Below are 11,353 nucleotides of genomic sequence, written 5' to 3' on the forward strand. Positions count from 1 at the left end.
CATTAGCTTGGAGCTTGTTCGAGATGCAAAATCAGGCCCCCCCCTCATAGGCACTGAACGAGAGTCTGTATTTGAACAAGTTCCCCAGGCGATTTCCGAATCTAGTTTCTATTCCTTGATTCCAACCCCATCTCCTTTACACTCCACCCACCCAACACAGGGGTGGTGAATTTCACCCAAAATTCCAGATAGTTAAGAAAAATATAGTTTTTACTTGAATTACCAGATTAACTTGACCTTCTCTTTATAAATATGGAAATCCATTTTATCAATTATTTTCTTAAACTACTGGGTTAGTTCCACAATTCAGAAAAACACTGAAACAAATTTTTCAGAAAAAAGGGCTGGTTTAGTTTCAGGAGAGAGTATTTTATTTTGCCCAATCAGAGCCCTTCAGCATAAAGAGACATTCATATACATATATATGAACATTTTCCAGAAACATTAATTTATAATACATTTTTTAAAATACCAGCTTAATGGTATTTATTTACAAAAATATTTCATTACCTAATTTTAAACCTTTTGCTGTGATGACAGTTTGTAAAGTACAGGAATGCAAAATAACTACAAAGTTTAACACATTTTTCGTGTTTGCAGTAGTGCTTTTTTTAAGATGAAACAATACACAGATTTTTTTTTTTAAAACTGTATTTCAAAATGCATATTCCAGTAATTACCTGTGAGATAGTTACTGGGACTGAGCAAGATTTTTTTTAAAAAAAGTGCAGCAACTGAAAAACACCTGCATGTACAGTTTAAGGTATACACAAGCTAGAGCTCTACACCACGCATGCTTGCCCCTGAAGTGGACAATGTTAGAAAAACTTAATCTTGCTCTTTTTTCCTATTGTCTTTTGGTAATGCATTTCCAATGAACCAACAGTATAACTAGAAAGCAAAATGTTTTTCTGGTTCTAACTATCATGTTGAGCAGAGGTCACACCTGAAATACCACGGTACTGTTTATTTACAAAAAAAAAAATTTAAATTAAAACATGATTTACCCTCTCTGCATTGCTTTCCATTGATATGTTGAGTCTGTTTTTCAACTCTATACATTGTCTTCAGTTGAAGTAAACAGAAATTGAAGGCAACACAAAACAAATACCAAAAGTATAAAAAAACCCAAACTACAAAATAAATAGGATTCCATTGCCATTAACCTATATCCATTTTAAATGCCTGAGTCAAAACAACCTACAATAAGTTAATACTCATTTATTTACATCTCATACACTATGAAATTTTAATTTAAACTATGAGCCTCATTGTAAAATACTGGCAAAACTGACATTCATGATTTTTCTGATGTAAAGAATAAAATAAAGAGAGCACTTACAAGTAGCCCCAGACTACTGTACTCAATTTGTAAATGAATTGTGCCTAACAATTTAAGAGTGTGTTAATAACTGAAGAAAGCAATGTTATAACCTTGGTAACTGGGAAGTTATTAAAATCATTTAATTCAGCTGAGAAAGGTAAGCTAAAGATTTCCCCTTTATGTGTTGTTTTTGTTTGTTGTTGTTGCAACAACTGTTTTCTGTCCACAGACCTTTATTAAAACTTCTGAGGCAGTAGTAAGATCATTAGTATTCACAGGAAAAATAATCCCCATAGCACTTTACAAGAGATTGATCAGAGTGATGAAAAGTGCAATTAACAAAAGCTGTAAACAGTATCTTCACATTCATTTTCAAATGAAAAAAAAATCTGTGGGCATAAATTTCAATCCAAAAGAACAAACACCCTAAAAGGGAAAAGAAAAAAAAGGACATTTAAGATATAGGAGTGTTTTTTTTTTCAAAGTAAATACAGATTAAAAATTCTAAGAATATTAAGTATCAAACTAATAAGGAACAAATTCTATAAACTACAAAATAAAAACCTTCATTGACAAAAATACATAAACTCTGTTTTCATTTTTGGAAATTTATTTTTAAAAAAGGTAGAAGAAAATACCTGGAAAACTATTTTAAATATATATATATATATCTATATTTTAAAACAATAGTTAAGGTAGGCATCCAACAGCAAGCTGTAGCTATTGAGAAAGATCTTGCAATTATGGTTGTGGGCATTTTCCCCCAAAATAAAATTAATATTTGAAAATGCTCAATAGAGGGTTTTTTTTTAACCATAGTAATGGCATCTTTCCTGTCATGTGTGAAGATTTTTAAATGATGTATGATTTTTTAAAATTAACTGTATCTCGATATGAGATACCAATATTTCTTATTATAAGCGTAAAACATAACTTTTTGTATGGATAATATACATACTTTTTAAGTACTTTGACTTAAACTTAACGAGTTCACCATTTTTAAAATTAAAGAGTACATTTATAAAAATTTCATTTTAAAACTAAAAGTATATTCTCTAGCAGTATGTATAAATATAACATGTTACTGTATGATCTTAAAACAAATCTGAAAGTGTTGCAATAATTAAGACCAAGAACACTGAAACATACAGCAAATTATTTTACTATTTTTTAAATCTTTGAAAACTATATAAAACCCTATTGAAGGTTTTAAAACTGATCAGTTTGTTTAAGGTGCAGGTAGCAGCATATTCATGATTTTGGCATGTTTTATACATATGTATCACTTGATTTAAACTGAGAAATGTGGATTAAATGATAATAAAAAGTTTTCATTACCTAAAAAAGTGCAGAAAAAATTCAAGTTTAAAGTTCAGTGCTCTTTATTTTGCAGAAACAAATAAAGTCCCAACAGTTAAAATGTAAAATAAATCTTTGCCACAAAAAATTTACCTTTGGATATAGCTTTTCTAATGTCACATGAGAAATGCCTTAAGCAAAAGATATATGGAATATAGAACCCAGGGTAAAACTTTGAACTCCATGGTATCTTCCACATATTCTTCCTTTCCTCGGCTGTCTCCCAAGCACCCCTGTAACCTAAAAGTATGTAACACTTTCAGACTTGTTTAAAACACTCACATATCCACATAAATTAATTTCAGAGGAACCTACAATTAAGAAGTTCTAAGCAAAAAAATTCTTCTTTCTTTACTTTAAACTACTGCACTTAATTAAATTGTAATATACTTACAGACAAGTAGCAGCATTTTTCACATCCATAAAAAATCAAATTAAGAAGTTAGTAATAGCTCAGTTGAATCCATAACAATTTTTTGGAAACACTTTGTACAATTGAAATGCAAATGAAAATTGTTAAGATGATGCAAAACTTCAAATGGACGTAATATACTGAATCTGTCAGAATGTAAGATTTCAAATAACTTTAAGCAAATATATATGGATTTTAGTTTGAAAAGTGAAATGAACTGGATATATGGTACATACAGAAAAACTACTTCCTACTGACAAATTGCTAATCAATGAATACTTCAATGATTTTAGAGTCAAGGACAAATGGAATAAAACAATGTTGAGGATATGGAGAGAGCACATGAAAATCTTTCGTTTTTCTGATATTTTCTATTTTAACCTTTTTTTTTTTTTTTTTGGTTAGTTTTCCTGAAATCGTGGCTTGCTGGTGACTATTACTTTCTGCATTTAAAAAGAAAAAAAAAATAGAGATGTTATCTCAAATTACAATAAATTCCCTGGGTTAGTTATTACTGCAGACTGTCTCTTATCTACAGACTGAATCAAGTATAACTCTAAGAAGCTTATTTCCTATACTCAAACTACTTTAAGCTTTTTAATCCTAACTGAGTTCCTAGTTTGTTGTGCATAATTTATAGATCAATTTAAAAATTAAATAACTCAAAACATCAATTTGAGATTTTCTTATAAAATCCTGAAAATCCATCTCAGGTCAATGTAGCTCTTTCTCTATTTGAAAATAATTACAAGAGTGGTTCATTTTATATACAACAGGAAAAATGACAGTAAAAAATGAATATACAAATAACACAAAATAACACAAATTAAATAACTGTGGCTAATATGACCTTCCACATCCATAGGGAATCAATCAGTATATTAATTTACTCAATGCTTCTCAACTTCTTCAAATCCATAACTGTTGATTTTATTGATGACATTCACAAAACTGACCTTTTAAAAAGGACCTAATACTTCTTCCTGTGACATATGGAATAACAGGTTTACTGGATAATAGATAATACAAATTAAGCAATTAGTAAACTGTTGAATGCTCATCATACAGCTGACATTAACTAAACAGAAATATGTTATCATCAATACTTTCTATAAATTCAAAAACTCTTGAAAATGATTGTATTTTTAAAATATTTCTTTTGGTTTGATCAATTATCTCCATCACACATATTTAGTCCCTACTCAAATGATATTTAAAGTAAACTTTGATGTAAACTTTTGTATCCAGTAGTGCACATATAAAATGTAAACATAAAAGCTTTATTAATGAAGAGTAAGGAGGAAAAAATGCATAACGGACTGCATGAAAAAGTTAAGATGTCCTACATATACCTTTAATGATCATACGGAAGGGAAAAACAACCATCATGTTTGCTATCAATTTGTGCTCTGATTATCTCTTAATGAAAAAAGTAAATGATTTAAAACAATTTTTTATAGAAGACAATATTTAAATTTCATTAACATTAATTTTAATGCTTCCACTTTGTTCCTACTTCGTTGCTTTAACAACAATCAATGATAATCTCAGATTAGCCACATTATGAGACTGCTTATTTCCACATCTACCCAGTGGTTTCTTTCCTGTCTGTAATGCTATTCTATGAACCAATCATTCATAGTCCATTGCTAGTCTCAATTTGCATTATACTCCAATACAGAAATAATTTAGTTATCAAAGTGTATGTATTTTCCTTTCTTTTTGGCTTTTTAAAACCTTGAAAGGATATGTACAGATTTATAGTATATTTATACAGAAAATATTTTGTAGGTCATCAGACTAGACTCTTACATAGATAATTATTGACAACAGATGCTTGTAATTTTCCATGCGATAGCATGTGCACTAAGATTTAATTGACTCATCACCTGAGTGTATTGGAACTGTTAGCAAATAAAGGGCATTTTAAAAAGGGAGCTGAGCATTTTACTGAAATACTGAAAGTTTTTTTTTGCAATTTTAATTAAATAATGCAAAGGTACATTTGGTTAAACATTTTATAAAAATTCAAGCAAAATTAAAAACTTAGCCAATTTTAACATTTCTACAAATTTAACCAGTAACTATTTTGGTCAAATCCACCTTTAGCTGAATTAATGAGAACAAGGACAAGGAACATTGAAGTATTCTCCTCACCACAATGGAGGTTTTTCTCACTTTCCACACTGCATAGCCACTACATGGAAACTCCCAGAATGATGAGCAATTCAGTCATGCTCTACACTTTTCTTTTCAATGAAAAGTGATGTATTGTCTTGTTTTGCTTTTGACAAAATATGAACTAAACACAAGTATATAATAACAAGAATCCAAGAGTAGCCCATACACAAGTCAACTATGTGTATGTTTTTTTTTTTTATTTAAAGCCCACCATTCAGCTTATCTGTCTAAAGATATGGTAACAAACAGTTTGTTTCTGTTTTCACTAATGATGCTGACGACCAGTCAGTTTAAGAGAGGGAAAGTCCAAGACAGCTGTTTATGATCCAGTCCAATGACATAAATATAACTATTTCAGCTTCAGGACTTCTGACTCATTGCCTCTCCCCTAAACAGGTCAAACACTGACGGCAGATACAACGGCACACAATCTTTTGGCATATGAAGGTTTAACACAGGAACGATCCAGGGTTAGTCCCTGCCATATCTCTTCAACAGCCCCCTTTGTTTCTTCATCTGTCACGTGTGACTGCTTGGTTCCCAGACTGTCAACTCACAGCTGGCACACACCATCTACTCCAGTTTGAGTGTGTGAACACTCCTCAGTTAAAGCCACATGACTGAGGTAAAACAGTGCATGATTGTGCTAGGAAAGAACAGTATTCAGCGATGAACATCCCTTTAATGTTAACTTTCCTAAATAAATCAATGTAATAAAAAAGGAAAACATTTTTCCTTCTGGCTGAAGTTGAACTTAATGGATTCTAGTTGTCAGAACTGGTACCACTTCTTATCTTTGTATTTCAGCATCATCTAAAGGGAAAAAACCAAGAAAACCATGTTTTTAAAATGCCAGAACAATATTTATAAGTTATAACTGGTTTCTATATGTTTTTCAAAACATTCCATCATTCTGAAACATTCTGTAGCATTAATATATTGCTTACTTCAAATAAATTTATTGAAAGCAATATGAAGAGTTCTATTTAGAGGAAAAAAGACCATAACCATTAAGAACTAACCTAGAATTTCCTCAAATTTTGTAGCAGTGTGACACAAGTTGGTGATCTAAGCTAATAACATAAAGGTAATTTTCAGTTTTCTAATATGAACTAAAAATAATGCTTAACGGACTGGTGTGTGAAAGGTTGAAAACCCTCTGCTACTGCCATCTCAAATTTACTGAACATCTACTCTAAGCCAGGCACTACATGGCACACTTTCCCTGCTTGATTTCATTTGATCCTTACGACAATTCCTGGGTTAAGCATTGTTTTTCTCCTCATTTTACAAATGAAGAAACTGAGGCTTCTAGAGTTATCCAACATAACACAATGGTGAAACTGGAATTTGAGCCCAGGCAGTCTGATTCAAGAACCCATGATTGGCTCACAACAACAACAACAATAACAACAAAAAAGAACCCATGATTGTAACCTCCTCGATATACTGTCCTCCTTTGATTCTCAAATATGGCTCAAGAACACTGGTAGAAAGGAAAACTGTAAGTTTGAGACTGAGCTCTTTGCTAAATATTTAGAGTGTAGATATAATATGAAATTGACTAAAGCGCTATATGCCTTAGAGATCACACAATCGGGTGCAAAGGTGTGACAACAAAAATCCTGACCTAGACTGAAGGCCACTAGCCTGTATCTGAGGTGCCTGTGGGGACAGTACAAGTGCTCGCAAAGGATCTCTGAATCTCTCTGAAGCCCTGGGCAAGTATTTCTCAGGTCAAGTTACCTCTTTCATACATTTTAGGTTTCAGAATTCTTGAGCAAGGGAGAGATGACTTTTGAATGAAAAAGTTAAGAGAGCTATCACTACAGATTGGGTGCTCAAGTGTAAAGGCAATGTTGATATGGTTTTTTCAGAAAACAAACCCAAAATGTCTTTAAGGGCTAGGCTAGGAACGAAATGTGTGAAGTAACCCGTGCAAAGCATCAAGAAGTAGAAGACATGTGTGTCAAAATGAAAAACGTGTGTTTTACCTAAAGGCTTTCAAATTCAGCTTTGTAAGAGCCTATGCTGGTCAACAAAACATATTTTTAAGAGGGCCAGTTAGGGATCCCTACTTTATAGCATCTATTTCTGAGCTCCATCATGACCTCCCAGGTCCATCAAGATGAACTAATTGCAAAATGCATCTCGCTGCTAATCCATACGAATTGTTCTACAAAACAGGCTTAGCACTGTTTATTTAAATAAAACTGTTTGTTAATTTTAGTTATTTAGATCTACCTGGAAGAATCAAGGAGGCAAATTATTTCCTTCTCTAGGACAAAGTGTAATAGACTCAGAGGCATTAAGGAAAATCAGCATTGTTATTACATTCCTTAAGAAATAGTTACAAATCTGGCTTTGTTTACAAAGAGCCTGAAAGTGAGCAGGTTCCTTCAAAATTTATAATCTCCCATAAGAGATAAGAGGCTATTGAGACACATTCCTGTAATGGTTCCCTCTGGTGGCAAAACTCAGGAATTTGCAACTGTACAAAGGATATATGAAAATTCATGTGTGTAAAAATACAATAGTTATAAATATACAATGACTCTCATACTTGCTTTACTTAGGGTTTCTTGTTTAGATAGCTGTTTGATAGACATACCTCATGAGCATGTTTAGAAAATGAATCTGCACTTGATAACATAGCTGCAGTTCTTTCTTCCAGGTCGCCCAGTTTCTGCCCTCTTTCATCTAGTGCCAGCCTAGCTCGTGCTAATTCCCCGACGACTCCAGACGCCGCCCCTTTCACACCCTCAATACCACCAGGGCCAGGGATGTGCTGTGCGAGACTCCTTGAGGCCTTTCCCGAGGACGATTCTCCAACTGAATGGATTGGATAAATGAGAGTGACTCAAAAAATGAAAATTTCATATAAAATCCCACTACATGAATGGCATTAAAATATAATTTTTAAATTGAGTAACTATATAATTGAAATATTACGTATTTCACATATTAATATGTTCTTTTATTATGGTTTTAATAATTTTTAGATGCTTTTTTGAACATATAAAAATGCAATGTACATCAATAAATATTCTACTCTATACTAGTTTGTAACAGCAAGACTTGTGCAAAAAAGGGGTTGGTAATTGTTGAAATGAATAATGAATATACTGATACCAATTTACATAATGGTAAAAATTGCTCCAATGTGTACAAAAAACTAAAGATACATTAACTTAAAGATATGTAGCTTCGAGTGTATAGATTAAATTTAAATATACAAATTGGATTTAGTTTATTCCTCACTTTCTCTTACTTGTCACTTACCAAACAGATCCAGTTTTCCTTCAAAAGACCTTAGGAATTCATTGGTTCCTTTCCCTTTCTTATATAGACTCTGACTACCCAACACGTAGATCACCGCAAAAGTCTTAAATTCTTTAAAGGCTGATCCTCTTCCCTCAGCATACATTTCTTTCTTTCTTCTTTTTTAACCTTTGGCCAATCATATTTCTACTGAAAAACCTTCCCAACAGAGTACAACAGGATGGACTCTGAAATCACTTTTAATATCCCTTACTAGATATTGACTGTTATATCAAATATTAATTGAAAACTTTTAATTGACCATTAGTACAACTATGGATGGATTCTGATTTTGTTTTTCATTCTGTGGACTGTGTTTTAAACAATTCAAAAGTATGTTCCTGATTTTGACACACTTAGTGGTATTGCACGTTTGTCACTTTATTGAATATGTACGAGGGTCCCACGAAGGTTATAAAGCATACCCTTGTACAGCTTCAGGTGCTAGCATTAAAATTGGTCTGTTACTACACACACAAAAAACACAACTTATATACCATAAAATTCACGCCTTTAACGTGAACAATTCGGCAATTTTTACTTTATTCACAAGGCTGTGAATCACCATCACTACTATTTGATTCCAAAACATTTCATCACTGCAAAAGAAACCTCTGATGCCTGTTAACACTTTACATTCCCACTCTTCCCAGTCCTTGGCAATCACTAATCTCTGTCTCTATACATTTGTCTATTCTGAACATTTCAATTAAATGAATTCGTACAATATGTGGCCTTTCATAGCTGGCTTCTTCCATTGAGAATATGTTGTCAAGGTTTATCAATATTGTAGCATGCATCAGTACTTTATTCCTTTTTATGGCGAAATAATATATCGTTTTATGGATAAATTACATTTTGCCTACTCATTCATCAGTTGATAGACATTTGGGTTGTTTCCATTTTTTAGCTTTTATGAATAATGCTACTATTGAATATCTGTATAAGTTTTTGTGTGAACATATGTTTTCAATTTTCTTGGGTATACGCCTGGGAGAGGAATTACTGTGTCAAATGGTAACTCTGTGTAACTTTTTAAGGCACTGTCAGACAGTTTTCCAAAGAGGTTGCCCCATTTTATATTTGGTGTATGAGGGTTCCAATTTTTCCACATCCTTGCCAATCTTTGTTATTGTGCATGTTTTACAGCAGCAATCCCCAACCTTTTTGGCACCAGGGATCAGTTTCATGGAAGCCATTTTTTTTCACAGACCGGGGGTGAGGTGGTGGGGTGTTGTGGGTGTTGTGGGGTGTGGTTGCAGAGCTCAGGTGGTGATGTGTGGCCCATTTCCTAACAGGTCACGACTGGTACCAGGCTGCAGCCCAGGGTTTGGGGACCACAGTTTTACAGGCATCCTAGTATGTGTGAAGTGGTATCATATCGTGGTTTTGATCTGCATTCCCCTAGGACAAATGATGTTGACCATCTTTACATGTGTTTATTGGTCATTTGTATATATTTTCTTTGGAGAAATACATATTCAAACCTTTTGCCCATTTAAAAACCGAGCTATTTGTCTTTTTATTATTGAGTTGAAAGGGTTCTTTATATATTTTGGATACTAGACCTTATCAGATATCAGATGTATCATTTGCAAATATTTTATTCCATCCTTTGGATCACCTTTTACTTTCTTGATAGTGTTCTTTGAAGGAAAAACTTTACAATTTTGATGAATTCCAATTTATCTTTTTTCTTTCCTTTGGTTGCTTCTGATTTAGGTGTCACATCTGAAAAGCCATGGCCTAAAAGTTTTGTTTTTTGTGTATAGAACTGTAGATTAAATTTCATCTTCTGTCAATATATAGATCATCCTTCCATCTTTGGCTGTTAGGTATCAGTCTATAGCTTGTTAAAAGATATTTATCATTTTTCTCAAGCCACCTTAAAGATTTTTTCTTTGTCTTTGGTGTACTGTATTTTCATATGACATATCTAATTGAGAATTTAAAAAAATATATTCTTGGAATTCATTAGGCTTCTTAACTTTCTGAATCGGTATTATGTATCAATTCTTATGCTTAAGCTATAGCCCTTAGGAGTCCCTGCAAAGAGGAGGAGCTATTTCAGGGTCCCCACCCAAGTTGCCATGCTCACCACTCTGGGCTCCCCTCCTTCCCCATGTTCCCACTGTCCATCCTGAAAACTCCTTACTAGATTATTAGTTCGTGGGTATTTTTAAGATTTTCAAAAAATATGTTTTTTGAGTTTTATATAACTTTATAAATTTTCCTCAGTAAGTATGTTTTTCCAAATTATCAGTCCTTAGTGACTTGAAGAATAGTCTTCATTTTTTTTTTAATTGAATTAAAACTATGAAAAAAATCATTAGGGTAAGTTTTTAGAATGAAATTGCATTGCACTGCATGCAACTGATATTAAATGTTACAGTTTTTCTACTTAGTCAAACATAAAACAAAAATTATACAATATTTTAGCAAAAAAAGAAAAAATTCAAGGAGAGATAAAAGCATATATTTGAAAAAAAAAGGTCAAGCATTCAGTGATTCATTAGTTCATTCAATAGTTTTGCTAATTTGTGTCAATTATGTGGAAGGTAGTAAATGAATCAGATTTTGCTATTTTTAAATACACTTTTGGTATGAGAATAATTTTGGAGGTTTTCTAAGATAGAGTAAATGTTTAAGTAAAAGATTTTTCAACGTTAAGTATATCAATTACAAGCAATCATTGCATTAAAATAATAATGAACATCCCATATAATGAAAATAAAGGAAGTACTTTCTAAATTATA

General features: G+C 32.4%; 1 protein-coding gene and 1 long non-coding RNA gene across 2 annotated transcripts in view; both read right to left on the reverse strand.

The window, feature by feature from the left end:
• Positions 1-353: 353 nt before the first annotated feature.
• Positions 354-3,137, reverse strand: LOC105819354. Its single transcript, XR_001137955.1, has 2 exons — positions 3,052-3,137; positions 354-1,750 (listed from the first exon to the last, which is right to left on the reverse strand). It is a non-coding gene; the product is annotated as an uncharacterized LOC105819354 (long non-coding RNA).
• Positions 3,138-5,447: 2,310 nt separating this feature from the next.
• STXBP5 (syntaxin binding protein 5 (tomosyn)) overlaps positions 5,448-11,353 on the reverse strand; it is a 190,629-nt gene continuing 184,723 nt past the window's right edge. Inside the window, exons 22-23 of the mRNA XM_012655516.1 lie at positions 7,888-8,108; positions 5,448-6,089 (exon numbers count right to left, since the gene is read on the reverse strand). Coding sequence (XP_012510970.1) covers positions 6,048-6,089; positions 7,888-8,108 — 263 coding nt within the window. The 3' untranslated portion in view covers positions 5,448-6,047. The remainder of the gene's footprint in view (positions 6,090-7,887; positions 8,109-11,353) is intronic.

This window comes from Propithecus coquereli, unplaced genomic scaffold (genome assembly GCF_000956105.1).
Source record: "Propithecus coquereli isolate 6110/MARCELLA unplaced genomic scaffold, Pcoq_1.0 Scaffold48, whole genome shotgun sequence".
NCBI classification, from domain to species: Eukaryota; Metazoa; Chordata; class Mammalia; order Primates; family Indriidae; genus Propithecus; species Propithecus coquereli.